We start from the raw sequence: 19,949 nt of genomic DNA, 5'->3' as shown, positions 1-19,949 counted from the left end.
ATTAGTAACACCATGTGGCATAAGAGATGTTTAGGATATATATTATTTGAACCAAATTTTTTGGTTTGGTATGGCCTCCTTGTGGTTGGTTGCCAAGTGACTCGTGCAACCACACATTACAAACTTTTATAACAATTGGAAAATTTTTGCTTAATGTTTTAAATTGAAATGCAAATCAAAGAAAATGCAACGCAAGCTATTCAAAATTTCATGGCCCAGAAAAGGCAGAAACTTCACTACCAACATTACTTTCAAATATTTATTTTTTTGATCATACAACTTCCAAAATTAGAAGATAACAATAGTTAATCTTCATCCTCTTCTTCATGTGCTGCACCACCTTGTGCCTTGCGCATGTTCTTCCTCTTGACACGGCCAGGACGGCCACCTCCAAATGGCGAGCTAAGAGAGAAGTCTATGTGCTTTTCTGAATCCAGGCGGACAATGAATGATGGGATATTTACCACTTGTTTTCGAACTCTATTTAAAAAAAAAAATCATCAAATAAATTTATCATATACTGCTGTAATATTTAGAAGCATACTACACTCACTAAATTCAGAAAATCTCTAGCTACAAAGCCATTAAACTGCTTCATTTGTACCAGAACACAATTCTGGCAGGTTTTTAATTAAGATTTGATAGTCACTTATTTTTAACAAGTACTAAATGAGAAATAAGCCATGTACAGTACCTTAATACCCAATACAAAATAGATACTATTGTAAGTTTATCGGCTATATCAATATATGCAGTGAAAGAAAATAAGAGTTAAAATAATAATGTTAACATGATGCCAAAATTTTGGCATTGCTCCCTTTGGAAAGCTCAGCAGTTGATATATTTAGCTTCCTTGCTGGTTTTTCAGTTGTATAGTTTTTTCCCCTTCCCACACCATGAGGCATGCTACTAACAACAGTTGTGTGGGCCATAAGTGGCTGCATGATGCAGGTTTGCCACCTCTCATTTAGTCTATAACATTAATCATTTTAAACTGAGAAATGTGCAATACAGTGGAACTCCAGGAAAACGAAACCTGAAAGTGGAGCATACCACTGTCACTACAAGGCACAGGAAGACTATGCACCGAACCAGATTTTCACTGGCAACAATGGTTTCACATTATCCACAACTTTCCAACTAAATTCAAATGTGCATTGATGTAATGGAAACATCCTCACTCACATCAACCAGTTTAAAAGCAGGGAAAGTAATCATGGTTATCATCAAGTTCTTGTACACTGGAAAAAAATTAGTTTCAATTCACGCCCGAGCTATTTAGATTGTAGGGTATTGCTGTTGCATGATGAGGCATACAGCACTTCAAACCCAAGAGACCATTAATGATTCGGAATACAAGGTGTGGCTATTAAACTATTATTTATTATTATTATTATTTGGTTTTTTTAAAGAGCATTAGCAACTAAGGCCATATTGTTCCAGGGATAGCGGTGGTCATTCCCTGACTTTTCCGCATCCTCCATATTTGATGGTCACGGGCTCGAACCCCGGTCTAATTCAAGAAGCGTGTGCTATGCACTGCTGCTCCTGCCCACCTGGCTATGAAACAAGACTGCATGTGCAGTCATTACACATTACATGCAAAACAAAGGCACATCAGTTGACCTTGAACCTTTCCTAGTTGCCTGCAAAGATGTATTACAACACACTCATTCGACTTTGCAGTGAGACAGGTTTTCACTACCTTGTGTTTTTGCAGTCTGCTGGAAAATTAACAACAAATCAACCTCAATTTTTTAGCGAAACTAAAGAAAACGCCAACTGAAAGTTATGAGTTGCTACATCAAGTTTATGAGGAAGACACTATGTCAAGAGCTTGCATGTTTGAATGGCATAAAAAAACCTTTAGAAGAGAGAATTTGGAAGACCAAGCCATCTGGTATCCGTGAAATCATTGTCGAGGCATTAGAAAGGTTACAGAAATCAACATGGACAAAGAAACAGAAAATTTAGGCATGAGAAAAGTGTGTGCCAAAAATCTTGAATGAAGATCAGAAAATGAGAAGCTTAGTTTGTGAAAGCAGCATTTTGGAATAAAAAAACTGAAGATCCAGATTTCAGTACTGTAATTACTTGCGATGAAAAGTTGGTTCCAGTATGACACAGAAACAAACAATCAATGTAATAGAAGACAAAACAATCCCCCAGACCAAAAAAGAATGTCAAAATGAAAACCACACTTCATTTTCTTTGATATTAAAGGAATTATTATGGCTGAATATATCTCACCAAATCAGACTGTCAATCAAACATACTAAATCGAAGTTATCACAAGGTCACATGAAAAAATTTCAACAGACCTGAATTTTAGATGGATAGTTAGGCACTCTGTTCAACAGTTTGGATGGATAGTTAGGCACTCTGGCCAAAAACACAAATCCATGAGTATACACCTGTACCCTAGCCCCTTGTGACTTTTCTATTCCCTAAACTGAAGTGTACCTAAGGAAATCCATTTTCAGTCCACAGCCCAAGGCAATTATTTTGAATGGGACAGTGTGTAAAGTATGAAATATTTCATCATATTTATTTTATTGCAACCAACTTATTATTTAATACCCATCTGTTGCACCACGTGGACGGCTGGGTATGTGTGTTGTTTACCTGGAGAAGTGATGACACCTGGATGCACCTTGGGACGAAAACAAGCCAGTAACGGCGGTGTTATGCTTTGGGCAATGTTCTGCTGGAACACACTGGGTGCAGTCATCCATGTGCTAGGCACTCTGATGTCTACCACCTACCTAAACAGGTACACCTTTTCAAGACAAATGTCTTTCAGGAGGATAGTGCGGCATGCCACACCACCCGGATTGTTTGAGACTGGTTCATGGAACATGAGGAAAACTTCCAGGTATTGCCCTGGCCTCCAAATTCCCCAGACATCAATCCCATCGAGCATCTGTGGTTTGTGTTGGAACAGCAACTCCAATCTGCAGCATCTCAACCACGGACCTTACAGGAGTTAAAGGATCTGCTGGTACTAGATACCACAAGACACATTTAGAAATTTTGTAGCATCCATGCCTCGCCGGATACGAGCTGTTTTGACTGCACATGGAGAACAAACATCATATTAGGTAGGTGGTCATAATGTTTTGGCTCATCGGTGTATGTTATATATATATAAACAAAGTAGGGAAAAAAAAAAAGAATACCTGATATGTCTCTGTCTGATTAGCACACGAGCGTAGCGTGATGGATGCTCTTGGCCAAACCATGCTTAAATACTTGGTCTGAAGTCGACGCTCTAAAGAAATCCTCCACTCTTAGACCTAACACATAATCTAGTTTCATCTTGCCTTCATCCAGCACTCCAATACGCACAAGTCTCCTAAGTAAGGCATTACCTGCAAGTAACAACTGAATTTCAGCAATTATCAAAAACGTTTAGAAACTAATTTCCAATTATAAAATCCCCAAAACAAAAAGCACTTATGTTTTTCCAATCTTAACTTGATTTAAAAGTTCAGATTAAGAGCAATGGAACTGGAAGAGTAAAAAAAAAATCCTAGTTCTAATTAAGAAACTAGTCCAACCACTCTTTAACGAACTTCCATATAGAGAAATTTTCTATGTAGCGAACATTTTTGAATTACCCCTGGTCATTACATTGAAAATAGTTTCCGTATAACAAAAGAAAATTTCCATACAACGAACTGATTTCTAGAGACCTGGGTACGCATTGTTCGCACCTCTGGCCTTTAGGCAATAAAGCTTGTGCTGTAGAAAGCATGAATTAGGAGCTAAAAGGATTAAGCATTAATCCCTTTAGCTTTTAATAGCTAAAGGCTTTAATTCCACAAATTAAGAGCTACAACATTTTACAATTTAATGGTGCCCATCAAACCCTACAGGAAGAAACTGGCCAACCACAGGGCAGGATAGAAAAAGATGTTAGGCCTTTGCCCAGCAGTGGATCAGCAACGAATAAACAGAAGTAAAACCTATACAACTTATATACTACTGTGCCGAGAAGTCCCGCTGGTCAGTTGTCCACAGCCATTGGCAAAGATTAAGGCATATTCCCGACGTGGGCATTGAACAGTCGGGAATATGCCTCTGACCAACCTATTTTCTACCGTAAGCACCCTATTAGGAATTAGGAGAGAGTGATTGTCCATTATCTTGGAAATTCATGTTGTTTCAAGGAAATGAGTCATCCATCACTCATTTAGTCATCTGTCACTAAATTTCATCCCTCTCTCTCTCTCTCTCTCTCTCTCTCTCTGTTTACATGGTAACTACAAGTGGGCTCTAATTTCAGCTTTGTTTTAACTGCTGTAACCTTACAGTGTCTAAGAGGAAATCCTTGAGTGTAGTGTGAAAAAGTGTAAGTGCTTAATGGTGTAGATCAAGGCATAAAAAAAAAAAAGCTTTAAAATTTGATTTCCCTGCCAGTAGTGTGTTAACCATTCTAAAAAACCCTGTTTTGATTCTCAAACTGTTTGAAAAAACAGGACCCAGTCAGAAGTGTGCAAAATTATGTCTTTGGGAAGATGTAGATGAAGTTGATTCGAGACCATTATCAGGGCTATTAATAAAGAAAAGCCTATGAAGTATGCATCTTTTCTGGGGCACAAAACACTCCAAGCCAGTTCTGGCTGGCTGGACAAATTTAAAGAGCTTCATGGCTTGTTCGAAAAAGTTATTTCCGACGAAAGTGGAGTTGCAATCAAAGAAGACTATACCCATTAGAAAGAAAGTTTAGGAAAAAAATTATGGAGGACTACAATCCAAAGACACATTCAACGTTGATGAAACATGTCTATTTTTTAAATGGTTGCCAAACAAGAGACTGACTTTTAAAGGTGATAAATGTTTAGGTGGTAAAAATAAGGAGAGAATTAGTCTTGGTTGCAAACATGGCTGGTAATGAAAAACTGAAGCTTTTGGTAATAGGCAAAAGTAAATAACCCCAATGTTTGAAAAGAGTAAAGTAGTTGTAGTCCAACTAACTACAACAAAAAACTTGAATCACAAGCTAATTTCGATAGAAAGATGCCAAAAGAAAACAGAAAAATTGCGTTGAATGTCAACACTGCCCTGCCCACCTTCACTCGATAATTTTGAAACTTACAAATGTGAAGCTTGTTTTCTTCTTTCTGAATAATTCGTCTTAATTGCAGCCAAGGCATTACAAGAATTTTAAAATGCACTACCGAAGGTGCACATACCGAAAAAAATTATACTGAGAATATAAACCAACCAACATATAGCTTTGTGGATGTGCATATCAGAGTTGGCGAAAGTGTGGAGTCAAGATGTAACAGAAACAACGATTAAGAATTATTTCACAAAAGTAGCTTTTGTTAAAATGCTAATTATCAGAGATGAGAGGGATGAACTACTAAAAGACATTGAGCAATCTTCGAAGAGTTCCAAGCGAAGTTTGACCAGTGGAGAAATTGTTCTTGGCAAATTTTTAGTTGATAACGATGTCATAGTAGCCGAATATACAAGTGACTTCAACATTTTGGAGCGTATTTAAAGAACTAGTGACAATATCGACGATGAGTTGGATGAAAAGGAGAGCAATATTAAACCGTCCAAACAAATGTTGGCAGAATTTGAAACTTTGCTGCATCGAGGCCTTCAGTGGGAAGAAAATGTAACAGAAAATATCTGTGTTTAAAGTTTAAATAAATGCAAACATTTTTATGAACAGTGTACAGTAGAATCCAGTGTACAACAAAAAATAGCCAAATATTTTACAACATAATTCTTAAAAGTGCACTAATAAACTGTGGGCATATGTAAGTGGTCATTTCTTAATATGTATGCATTAATAAATTGTTTTAAAATGTTAGAAAATTTATTCATCCCCACTTCTTTCCCATCTTTCACTATATTTCTGAATTTACAGTATTTTTTATTGTTGAAAAGGTCATATTTCTTTATAACAAAATTTCTGTATAATGAATTTTTTCAAGGGAATGATTGATTTCGTTATATAGAGGTTTGACTGTATCTACTTCATAGAAAGTTGATAGTTTCTTGTATATATGACAGTAACTATACAATAAGACCCCACTTCTTGATTTCACAAATGTAATGCTGAATACTTTTTGGTATTAAAGCTACATTTAGCATCTTTAGTGTTATTGCAAGGCTCTCACAGGAAAGGAAAAATTATGAATTCACCCAGGATTTCAAAGTATACACTCTTATTCTTCTTTGTTCTTGTTTGTTTTATCTCTGTTTTTAACTATTAGATTATTTAAGGGTGAAGGAAGCATTCACAGTACCATATTTCCTGTTTTTTGCTCCCCCCCCTTTGTCTTTAATCTAATTTTTAGCTATTAAATCTTTGACTTCAACTTTCACTTTATTAAGCAGTTTAATTTGAGTTTCTACCCAAAGTCCTGGAATGATTTTGCTCAGCAATATATTGTCTTTGCTAAGAACAATTTATTCAAATTCACAGTTAACTACTGATGAAGATTAAGTGACGTCTATAAACCAAAATAAAGTTTAAAGATCATGGTACTTGAAGTATATACCAATTAAGCAATTAGGTACTCAAGATTTTTTTTAAAGAAAATAACCACTACAATCAAATATGTTTTGACACTAGTATTCATACAATTACCGACAGTGGTGGTGGAGGAGGCAGGGAGAGTAAAAACATGTCTTCATAAATTTGTTGTTGTTACTACTTAACTAATGGATTGTTTTTAGAAAATAAAACATTATAGTGTTTTCTTATAAAGATTTGAGCAGGTTAAGTTTTAAGAAGCAGCTACACTATAAGCTTCTGTATACTGGATGTGAAAATCAGTCCAGTGAGGGTTGCAAAATCAAACAATTAGATTAAAATAGCCCTCCCCTTAATTATTTTCCAATTATGAATATTTACATGTGTCCTTTATAAAACAAAACCTGCACTAATAATAACCCATTTTGTCATAAAAATAAACACTTCACCATTGTTAGGGATGTCACGGTTTTTTCCATTAAGGTTATTATATTAATACCACTTATACCATGTGAAATTAATAATATAGCTTATTAGGCTGTTCACCTAAATTACTATACATTAAGTGATGTTTCAGGTATCCACGTGGTACTAATATGATAACCTTAAAACATTTCATTGATGTAGGCTTACCAAAAAAGAAATCTGGTGGGCTACTAATATTTTATGGATCAGTCTAGCAACCATTGGTTGAAATGCCAATTCTATTTTATTATTACAGCAGCCCACAACTCGCAAACGTTGGTATAACTTTCAATATAGGCACTGTACAGACAACAGCATTATTTTACGGAACATCAAATGAAGAATACTAGACCAATCATATACACTTTTGTTAGAATAGTGTTAAAATTAGTTGTTCAGAGAGCATTTCATAACTAGTTTCTTATTCAACATCAATAAACACAATTTTTTTTTTTAATTGATGGGAGAGGTGGGAGGGTTAAAGAATGACCATTTGCATATATGTTATAGTTTACTTTACAGGGCAGTGTTCACATGCATGATGGCCATAAATCGGACATCTGTAACTTGGGGAGTAATCCAACAGCTTATCTCTTATGCTTTTCAATTCATGTTGGTTGAGTAAACTGGTTAGTCAATACATCATTTATAATTAATTTAATATGTAAATTAAAATTAATTATGTAAGGCAAGGTAAACAGTGGTATTTTCACCTCACCACACCTTGGTTTTTTTTTTTTGGTTGACACTATATAAGTTTGCTTTGTTATTTGGTTTTTAGGAGCATTAGCAACTAGGGCCATATTACTCCAGGGATATGCGGTGGTCATTGCCTGACCTTTCCGCATCCTCCGTATCGGTGGTCACGAGCTCGAACCCCGGTCTAATCAAGAAGCACGTGCTACGCACTGCTGCTCCTACCCACTTGGCTACGGAGGCGCCCTAAGCTTGCTTTCTTGAATCATTTGCCATTACTATTACTACTACAACTTCACCTGTCCTTTCCTTCTAATAATCTTTCTTCCTTAAATTTATTAAAATTACCCAATTTCACAACAACATGAAATTAAAGTTTATTCAAACAATCAACTACTCTCTGCCTGAAAGCAAATTCCACACATCCATCCTGCAACCAACCATCTACTCAAATTTATGTCCCACTTGTGTGTTGTCCAAGAAAGATTATTCAATCCATTGCTAAATGCTAAATCAGATCTCCTCACAGATCCCTACTGTCCAGATGCTGCAATTTGCAGAACTGAAAACTTTCTTGGAAAGAATATCCTTTACTCTGCCCACTAATGCACCAATCCAACACATTCGCAGCCTACCTAAAATGAGGCTTCCAGACCCATACACAGCACTCAAGATGTGGCCTAACCAGTACCATATACAGTGGATCCTCACTTTACAATATTAATCCGTTCCAGACACACCATCATACTACGAAAATATCACAATGTGAATCCAATAACAATGTTTTTTGGTAATTCGTTCCAAGACCTTGGAAGTTGAAATTTTTGCTATATAACTAAACTATTTATTTCTTTTACATAATTTTGTACGTACGCAAATTCAATACAATAAATTTGTGCCAAATAAGCATAACTGAAAAAAATCACTTCAACTAACGGATGCAAAAACAAAACACAGTCAACACATTTACAAACATTGCTATTGGCTGAGAGGAAGGATCACGTGGCCCAGTTGGAGACAATTGTAAGCCCAGCGTAAAGCAAAAGATATAGGCAACAGTTAACATGATCACTGGTCAGTAGAATCAGCTGCTTTACATAATCAAATTTCAAAAAATCAATTAAAATGTTTTACCACTGAATTTTCTACCCAAATCTCTGTTCCTACTTAAAGCTTCAATCTCTGGAAACTCAGCGAACTGCACTGATCTAAAACAGTTGTATCACATCTTCTCTGGTTGTTCTACCTACCTGCCAGATCTTCTATGCCACATTGATCTGCATGTTCCAGTGGTGGCTACTAAGCAGAACACTACTTTTCATATCAGTAACTCTAGATTAGAGACATCCAAGAACTCCTTTAACAGAACTACGGCACACACAAACAAGTATAATCTGGATTCATCTGTGGACAGGAAAGAGTTTCACAGAACTAACTGGAGCAGGTTGGCTGGCTGATGGATGAGCTCAAGATGAAAGATGTCCTCATCAATTGTGTGTGCAATGATGTCTCCATTATTGCCTGCTCTCTGTGATTTGTTTCAAGATACCGAACTAAGGATGCCACATTTTTATTTCCTTGAATTGGACTTATCCCTTTGGAAATAAAAATTATTATTGTACTTTGTGTGTTATTCTGCTATTTATGTGTTAATGTATAACATATGTTAATGTACAATCTTTGTCTCTTCCTGTGTATTTTCTGCTATGTTATACACTTTAACTGGGTGCATGCCCGTTGTGTATATTTTATGTTAACAATAAATAAATAAATTAATTAAAAATGCACTACAATTTCATTGTTATCATGTGTTCAGTTATAAGAATCAATTTTGAATGCCTTTGTGATATTTTTCTAAAGCATATTTCTGGAGGTTACTACCACAAAACAATAAAAACAATTTGCACTTTCTGGTTAATTGGGCTTTCCTGTTAGTGCAATTTATTATAAAATGGTAGTAAACGCGATCTTATTGCATTTGTGATAATACCAATAGCTGGAATTCTGAGGGTTTTAAAAAACGTGAATAAAATTTCAGAATCTCCTCTTTTCCTATTCTTTAAGCATTGTAAACTTGTTACTCCATATCTCACTTGAGCATATCACCATTAATAGATTGAAGGCCGAAATACAAACGGTCATTTTCAACACTTGGGAAAGAAGTGGCCAGTATGACGGGTTCTTCCCATGTGTTGAAAATTACCCATCACTGAGAACCAATGAACTCACACTACCACTGCTACAGTAATCTTGAACATTTTGATAACTGCAGCATGAATGAATAATGTCGATTCTGCAATGTCAGGTTATGTTTGTCAATTTCACAGAAGGAAAAAAATCAGGTTTTAATCATCAGTACGTTTCAGCACAATTTAAAAACTGGGAGTGGGGGGAGGGGTATCTACTAACTTACCCTCAAAAAGTCGACGTGGTTCCTTTTCTTCCAATGTCAACAATTCTCTGGCAGCCTTTCTAATCTTGGCTAGTGTGTATTTCACACGCCACACCTCTCTTTTGTTACGCAAGCCATATTCTCCAATAAGCTTCAATTCTTGGTCTAGACGTTCTTTTTCAAAAGGACGCCTAGGAGTCACATAGGTTTTACTATGAACTGTAGGAATTCGCGGCATCTTTTAATCGTCTAAAAATAAATAAACATTATTTTAAATTAAATAACAATGAACATCATATGGGTACAAAATCAGAATTTAAATACAGCTGAGTAGAAAACTAAATGTGTATGTTGCTAATTGCACGAACTGTGTTATTTCTAAACTGATACCACACCCCAACTACCTTTATTGACTGTTATCAGTTCTCACTGTTTTAAAATAGATACCATGAATTGTTTCTTCATGTCTATTCTATATATAAATGGAACTGTTTAATTAAATTACACATCAGGTCATGAGACTCAATTTTTAAATTGAGTTAAAAATAAGTAAACTCAATTTACTTATTTTTAAAGAATGGATCTTACTGATCGATGAAGTGCACCATAAGAAGAAACAGAACTTTCTAATTCACTCTATAAGCTAACAAAGTGTCTCACGTATTGAATGGAGTTGATATTTATCCATTTATAAATACTAGGCTTGAATTACTAAAGTGCAAAGAATCTGAGGTCCAAAGATCAACACTGGACAAACAGGTAGTTTATATCCATGCCAAAATCCTGCCACAAAATACAAGGTACACTGTTAATACTAAGCACTATAGATGGAAGTGAAAATTCCAGTGACCTCATATACTCTATACTATCCTGAAGTATGTATATATTGAAATTAATTTTAATGTAATTCAAATAGAACAAAAAGGAACATGTGTACATTGTTTTTACTCTAAATACAATTTTCTTCAATTCAGAACTTTGATTTTCTCTGTATAAACATAAAATAAGCATATATAAATCTGTTCCCAGCATGTTTTCAGAAACTCAAACATTACTGAAATTTCTTGCATAAAATCAAACCCCATAATTTCCCTTCCTCCTCCACTCCCACACCCCCTTTTGATGAAAAAAAAAAAAAAAAAAGAACCACAACTAGTATTAAAATTAAAATCCCCTTCCTTTACTGATAATACTCAATATGTGTACATCCTTTTCTACAGAACTTTTGTCATAATGGCTTCTATTGCAAATTCACCAAAACACATACCTGGTCTACTGATATCCCTTTCATTTCCCTTCAATTCTTCATTAATGATCTTGGCAACCCCCATCCCAACAAACTACATACTTCTGATTTGAATTTTAGCCAGAAAGAGATCTAAAGATTTTTTTAACCACCTTGATGAGAACAAGTTTTCCAGTCCTGTGAAGTCCACTTACACTCTCCAGGAAAGAACAGTAATGGACACATAGATTCATGAAAAGCGACATACCAGTAAAACCATAAAAAATATACAGAATAATTTAAAAACAAGATTCAATGAGGGGAAATCAGTCAATAATACTATCATTATAAAGTTAACAATGTACAGGTGAGAATAACTGTGAATCATTCAAGCAAATTGCTTCAGATATGGTGACAAGAACATGGAATCCCATTGTCCACAATGAGAGGTCATCTTACCAAAGATCTAAACATGAACTGCACTCTTTCATTTTAGAATAATTTCATAATAACATGATACACAGAAGAAAATCTTATACAATAACAGCCATAAAAAAAAAAAAAAACCTTAACTCAGCCATTCTTTCCAAATTGTCCAAACCATCCTTAAATTTATTCAAGTTACCCAGCTTCACAACACTAGGAAATTTATTCTAAGAACTTACTACTCTTTGGCTTACTGGATATTTCTCCATATGTATTCTACAAATATCTCTTCAGACAGTAAAGATGCCATCAACATTTAGTTTACTCTCAAGACTTTTACAGCTTTATACAATTCAATTAGATCACCATGCAGATTGTTTCCAGAGGTTGAAATTCACAGAACCTCAGTCTTCTTGGTAGGAATATCCTTTTGTGGTTTCGGCAATTTCATCTCTGCATCCTTTCCACCAGATCCTTCCTAACATTATGGTTCCTAACCTGTATGAAGTATTCCACATGATGCCTAAAGATTGCTTTGTACAATGGAATGATCAGCTTCTTTCTGCTGGAAAAGGTCCCGTATATCACTGACTGAATCCAATGAGATTCTTTAACAGCTTTATTTTTGCCCTGCTTATAGAATTTCATGTCAGCCTATACAATTATTTCAAGATCTTTTTCACACTCTGCTATCATCTTTGGTACAATCAAAATCGTATGGCAGTATTAGTAGTGGCAAATGATGCAAGAAATCAAGCTCATAAAGCATCAGCCAAAAAAAAAAAAATAAAAAAAAAAAAATACAGTAAACCATTACTAATCCAGAGTAACTGAGGGAGAAGAAGTCATCCAGATTAATGAAGCAAAAGATAGCCCTATAAGATAAAAAAAAAAAAAAACTTAGAACACAAATAAATGGAAAATTTAATGATATGGTAGTGTGATAAAAACAAAAAAAATATATCCCTGTAGAGCCTTTATTTAAAAACTATAATAAGACAATACATATCCATCTTTGTATTGTCTTTTGCCTTTTTACACATTTATCAGGTGGCACTGGCATCAAATGCCAATGCCACTTGCATTTCTGCAAATACTACTTAAATACAGCATCTTCCAGCAACACTGCTTTTATTACTCGCCACAGAATTTTAAAGGAAATGTCTCTATAGATTCTTTTTATTTTTTAATACCTGACACAGCCTGTGGGCCAATAACAAATTCTTGAGCAATTATTTTTTTCCAGGAACATCATTTAAGTTGCTCTATCACTAATTGAATTCTTTACAACCCATAATTATATAAAATATGTTAACTTATGTACATATACACATAAGTTAACATATGTATGAAGAAGTATCCAAATGAAGCAATATAATCAATAACATCTGTCCAACTCAGTCAGCAAAAATACTAAACACGCAAGACAATGTAATGTATGTTGCGTGCACAGAGAGTTACTCATCTGCATTCCTAAATCCATATGTCTTTCAAAGTACTCAACTGTGAACAAAATTTTTCATATTTCGATCCAGATTAACTGTAACTGGATTAGCGAGGGTTTACTGTAATAATAATAAAATATAAAACCTTCCTATATCACCAGTCCATTCCCCTCCGTTACGTTGTCTACTTCTTCCTAGAATTTATTCAAACTATCCAAGTTGTTGTTGTTGTATTTGGGTTTTCTGGCACAAGGGCCTCTTGGGCCATATTGTGCCTGTTCGATATTTGCTTATCACAAATTTCTCATGTTATTGTGATCATAGGCTATTATAGAGATTTATCTGTTTCAAATAAGTAAACAGTTCCTCCAAATTTGCATCATTGCCAAGAATCTGCAATAAGGTTATCGGTTCCTTCAAATGGGACAGGGAGGTAAAGGTTGATTTTCTGGTAGTTGAAAGTTGGGGACATTCAATGAGAATATGATATATTGTCAACTGTGACTGGCAGAACAAACACTGAGGAGGGTTCTCTCCCATAAGCAAATACAGATGAGTTGGATGTGAGTGTCCGATGCGGAGCCTTGCTAGAATTACTTCTTGCCGCCTGCTTTTCCTGATACTAGATGTCCACAATTTTGGCTCTTTTTTTATCTGCAACAGTTTATTATTTATTTGAGCTTTCCATAGGTCAGACCATTGCTTCCTACATGATGTTTCAATGATGGATTTGTAGTCGGTGTAGGGCACTGTTTGTTGCCTGGAAGTGCTTGAGTCAGGGTGTTTAGCAGCGGCGTCCGCTTGTTCATTACCTGGAATGCCTGCATGACCAGGTATCCAGCAGAAGGTAACCTTCTGGTTGGCTTTTTTACAGTAAAATAACTTGGACCGTATCTCTTTAAGAATCGGATGAGAGGGCGGCATGGTAGTTTGAATGGCAGTGATTGCGCTTAAGGAGTCTGTGTATATCATAGATTGCTTTATACAGCTGTTGTGTATTTTATCTAGAGCTAGTTTAATAGCAAATAATTCTGCAGTATAGATAGTACATTCCGTAGGAAGAGACACAGCATCTGAAAAGGTAGAAGAAACTGCTGCAGCACCAACGGCTGCATCTGTTTTGGAGCCATCAGTATAGATAGGTACTTTATCTGAGTTTTCCAACAAATGAGTTTTATGGAGCTGTTGATAGTTTATATTTGCCACAGAGGATTTTCCCCATCTTGAAAAGGAATTGTCGCAGAGAGGTGAGAATTCAGTCCAGGGAGTTTCAGGAGTAGCAAGGTCTTGGAATATGTTGTGAAATTTAAGATCCCAACTGATCGTGAGTTCTTGCAATCGAATCCCTGCGGGGCGGTTTTCATTAGGCTTACTGTGATATAATTCAACATATTGAGGATCAAACAGGTACTGCCAGCTAGGGTGGAATGGCATGCTTTTAATTTTTGCTGCATAATTACACAATAAGGATTTTCTCCTGAGATTCAAAGGGGGTTCATTTGCCTCAATATACAGGCTGTGGACCGGAGATGTTCTGAAGGCTCCCACAGCTGTCCTAAGAGCACTATGCTGTATGGTGTTTAGACGTAATAGTGAACTCTTCCTAGCGGAGTCATAGACAGGTGATCCATAATCTAATCGTGATCTTATTAAAGCTCTATACAGATGAAGGAGAGAGCTTCTGTCAGCACCCCAGGACTTAGCAGAGACTGCTCTCAGGATGTTCAGTTTTTTAAGACATGTAGTTCGAAGGAAAGCAATATGGGAAGCAAAATTAAGTTTGTTATCTAAATATAACCCCAACAGACGGAAATTGTCAAACTATCCAAGACAACAACAGATAGAAGTTTGTTCCAACAATCGACCATCTGCAACTTCTGCACATCTATCCTGCAACCATTCTTTCTCGTTTTGAATTATGCCCCTTGCATGAAGCCTGAGAAGAGGAAGAATGCCACTGGCATTGAGTTTGCTCAATCCATTCAATGCCTTAAACACCTTATGAGGTTACCTCACATGTGCCTAATCTAAAATGCTACTATTTTCTGGACTGAAGCCTTTCTCGGTAAAACCACCCTTTTGTTCCCCTCACCAATCATGTTACTCTTCTCTGCACCCATTCCAGCAAATCTATACCCTTCCTAAAATGAAGCCTCCTCACCTGTATGCAGTACTCAAGATGGAATTTGTATATAACCATTGTGTTGTACAATCACCTCATATCTGCTAGCAAAGTTTTATTTTTTTTACGAAAACTCCAAGATGAGAGGTATTAGAACCTATAATACTTAGTACCATGAATGGGTTCAAGGTTAAGAAGATGACAAAAGTCTAGTTGATATTAGGCTTGAACTTCTGTAGATTGTAATTTTCAGGAATTACATAAGAAGGACGGTTGTTTCAGAAAACAGAGGTTGAATGAATAAAGGAGGAAAGAAGAAAAGTTGGTTCTGTGAATTTGAACAGTAAAAGGATGTTGACTGGTTGCGGTACGGGTTCAGACTGCTTTGGAAGAGAAAGCGGGAATTATAGAAGCTAATTCAGAAGAAGTGCCCATGAAGTATCTATAGAAAAGGCATGAAGCAAAAATGGAACATCTATGAGACAGAGTGGAGAGACTCTGTAAGAGAAGTCATTGACCTAACTGCCTTCTTTTGAATGGAATCTAGAAGCCAGAGAGAGGTTTTGGGGTACCAGCCCAGATGTGGTAACAGAGTGAACAGCTGTTTGGAAGAAAAGTAACACTGAAAGCAAAATAGAAAAACCAGTTTTTTAGATGCAGAGGAAGTACTATTTGTAATGTGCTTATGCCAGGAGAGATTACAAGTCAGGGTAATCCCCAATAGAGATATATGATCTTGCCTAGAAATCGGAGTGTAATTGAAGATAAATATAGGAGCAGGAGAATCCTTTTTTTGCAAGATATAACACAGGACTGGGTTTTAGAGGGATTGAAATCAACTAAGTTATCTTTGCCCCACTGGAGAATTCCTAGAGATCAGCATTTAAGGAATTGATAGTGGATATTTGAGAAGTTGAAGCCGTTTGTGCAGGGCAAGGTTTCTTACACTGGAATGTAATGTGCTATCAGCAAAACTATTGATAGTATTTCCAGTCAATTCAAAAAGGTCATTAATATACAAGAGGAAAACAGTGTGAGAAAAAACTGAACCTTAGGGAACACCAGAATTAGTGGAGAAGTTAGAAGACAGAGTGCCATCTACTATCACCAACAGTGAGGGGTCAGAGAAAAAACTGGATACCCAATTACAAAAAACAGCTGGCAAATAAACCATAAGATGGAAGCTTAGATCTTTATGTCAAACACGATCAGAAGCGTTTGAAATGTCACGAGCAACTGCTTGAGTTTCACCAAACTTTTCCACTGAATTTGTCCATATATGGGTTATTTTTTGGTTTTTTTAGGAGCATTAGCAATTAAGGCCATATTGCTCCGGGGATATGCAGTGATCATTCCCTGACCTTTCTGCATCCTCCGTATTTTTTTTTGGTGGCTCACTCCATACATGGGTAACAAAACCAGAATATCACCAGCAGATCGACACTGACAGAATCCACACTGGTGATTGTTGATCAGATGGAAGGTTTCTTGATAGTTTAAGAGTTAGCAGTGAATTGATTTCTCCATTACTTCAGAAAAATTTGTCATATTTTACTGATAAAACTGCATGAGCTATTGCCAGAGTTCAGTGCTTAATATGTTACTGAAAACAAAAACAAAACGACAATAATTAGCAGAACTAGCTCAATGATATCAAAATATCAGGTATCACACCAACGAAGAGAATGAATATAAGCAAGCACAGGTCTGGACATGACCTGCTGAGGACTTGTTCAGTCCGTATTACTTTTGAGAATCCCATCAACCAAAACTTAGTTCAAAAAAATAAACAAACAAATAATTCCCGTAGTCAAGTGTAATTTTTTTCAACAAGGCAGGACCCATTTCATTTTACCATTACCATGCAAGTATTCCTCAATGAAGTGTTTAGAGCCAAGTTGACTAGTTATAGTTCTAAAAATGTATTACTTCTGTTTGCTGGCCACAAGAAAGTCCAGATGTTATGTAACAATGGATTATGGGGATTCATCATGCAGAAATGTTGCTAGTGGCTTTACCAAACAACTGAAGAAATGAAACAAAATATACACAATGCTTTATTGCCCATGCACCAGTAAAGTTGCATCAAATCTCACCACATGCATAGGCACACCATTGATGAGCAATTAATATTAGTTAGCTTCTTATTTTTATTTACCACATTTCATTTTCATGGCAGGATGGGTATGAACACTTTCCAACCACTGGACATCCTATAAGTTTTTTTTTTTATATATATGACTATCATAAAAATGTACATGTACCCCTAAAAATACATAGTATACAAGGTTTTCAAAATTGCACATAACAAAAGTACAAATTATGCAGCTAAAATTAATTTGTAAAATAATAAGAGGAGTTTACCTCAATATACTATGTAGAACACTTCCATATGATACTCTCCAGAAATTAAAACAAAAAAATTGACAAATTACATTAGTTTATTAGGACTATAAACATGTTGTTTCAGGTTCTATGATGACTGCTTTTTTTCCAGTGCATATCTGTTAAAACTGATATTAAAGGAGTTATAAATCTGTTTACTTTTGCCAAGTTAACTGATATGATTTCAATTTTCATTCCTGTGATCACAACACACGGTCGAAAAGCATTGTCAGCTTCAGGAAGGAAAATTGTTTTTTCATTAGATTCTTTTTAATTGCGTTAAATTGATTTTTAATTGTTTTAAATTGTGTTAAATTGGTTTTTAATTATTTATATTTTACTCTAATGTAAGTTGTCGATTTTTTCGTTTTAATTTCTGGAGAGTATCATACGGAAGAGTTCTACGTACTATATTGGGGTAAACTCCTCTTATTATTTTACAAATTTTACAAATATTAATATCAATGTAGAACGTATTGAGTATTACAGCTCTGATTTATACTATGTAGCTAAAAATAATAAAAGGTCTTATTATATCTCCAGTCTATTTCTGAGATTGAACAAATTACAAAAGCACACGTAAAAAAAGGCTATAAACAGCACAAAACATACCAACAATGGCATGAAAAGTATTGCTAAATGAATCATTCCAATAATTCAGTTGTAAGTAACCGGTGTGGCCCAAAATATATTAGAACTATAAACATGTTTGGTTTCAGGTTCTATGATGACTGCTTTTTTTACAGTGCATATCTGTTAAAACTGATATTACAGGAGTTATAAATCTGTTTACTTTTGCCAAGTTAACTGATATGATTTTAATTTATGGTGAGGTTCATAGGAATTCTGTAGCTGCTGCTCACAGTATGCTGAAAATTTTCCAGTTCAACAAACCCCAACTATAAAATATTTGCTACTGTGGAGATACACCATTATGAGTTAAACATTTGTAGAGAAAAATTTCAACAAATTACAAAAGTTTGAGGGAAAATACTTCATGCTGTACCACTACCACTAGGCTGTATAAATTTCATCTGTAAGTACATATAGAACATCAGATGGACAGTAATTGAATTCATTTCACAATATATCTGTACAAGAATGGCTGCCACAAGATAGGAATAAATGCAGAAACTTTTGTCGGTGACTCAATTTGCAATGTATACTTGATCTTCAATTTCTCAGCCATGTTCCAGTTACAGAACACGTCTGGGAAAGCAAACATCAATAAGGGCATTCAATGCAGAAGAATACCGTGTTGATTCAGGTATCATCGAGGGTGAGACTGGACACAGTTTTGACTGAATGCGGGGGGGGGGGGGGGAATTGACTATATTAACAAAGAAAAATTTTAATTAAAATACGACGCTAAAAATTGGCAACTATAGACTCTCCAGTACAAATACGGAGGATACCTTTTCTTGGTATGATCTTTAAAGAAACCAAGTAAATTCGATACTAAGAAACTAAATTTAAACTTAAATGATTAGCGTATTTCTAAAGGAGAAAACAGCCGATGAGTCTAAAGCCATTCATAATGAGATGCAGTGAATGAGCTGGAGAGCATGCCCTTTGGTACTAAAGGCATGCACTCCAGCGTATGGGCAATTAGCAATCTATGGTGCACGCATTGAGATTTGAATATTTGCAAATTATTCGATAACTCTGAATAATTAAAATGAATTTATGTTCATAATTTATAATCAAAATTAAAAAATTTAGCGTAAATTAGCAGTCCACAAAACATACGGGTAAATTTTAATCTTACTGGCAGCCATTGTGATCAACCCCAATGGGCCACCGTTTTATTTTTCACATTCACCTAATCATAAGTAGGCTGCATACTTACACGAACACGTATTTATAGTACTTTTTTTCTAAGTGAAATTTTATACTTGCCGAAAAATAACAGATATACAAGATCATATATTCTCACTCAGTGACTTTTCATGTTCCAACCACGTGGACAAAAGCGAACCGAAGAACACCAAAGCTATACCTAAATGGAAGATGCTACTGCGCAAACTCAAAATGCGCCACACCATTATATCATTTTTTTGTTTTATTTACGAAAAATAGACATGTTATTAAATAAATTCAAAATCGACACCAGTTAGAAAAATATTTGCACAAAACTTTCAGGAGAAAAAAGTAAATAAATTCAACATTTAGTTGTTGTTGTTTTTTTTTTAAATTAATAAGAAAACTGAGGTTCTGAGGCAGTATTTTTAGGTAAACGTTGTTCACTAAAGTATAAAGTATATTGTACTATCATAAAGTATATTGTACTATCG

At 35.4% G+C, this 19,949-nt stretch overlaps 1 protein-coding gene across 1 annotated transcript; it reads right to left on the bottom strand.

Annotated features, from left to right (window-relative positions):
* Nucleotides 1-245: 245 nt before the first annotated feature.
* RpS9 (ribosomal protein S9) lies at nt 246-19,664 on the bottom strand. The gene is given in 5 exon segments (XM_090371363.1): nt 246-480; nt 3,180-3,214; nt 3,217-3,371; nt 10,074-10,301; nt 19,555-19,664. Coding segments are annotated over 4 exon segments (582 nt in total). The 5' UTR covers nt 10,291-10,301; nt 19,555-19,664; the 3' UTR covers nt 246-305.
* Nucleotides 19,665-19,949: the final 285 nt, after the last annotated feature.

Source organism: Mastigoproctus giganteus, chromosome 4 (genome assembly GCF_048544385.1).
Source record: "Mastigoproctus giganteus isolate SK-2022 chromosome 4, ASM4854438v1, whole genome shotgun sequence".
NCBI classification, from domain to species: Eukaryota; Metazoa; Arthropoda; class Arachnida; order Uropygi; family Thelyphonidae; genus Mastigoproctus; species Mastigoproctus giganteus.
This window is presented reverse-complemented; position numbering and strand designations above follow the sequence as displayed.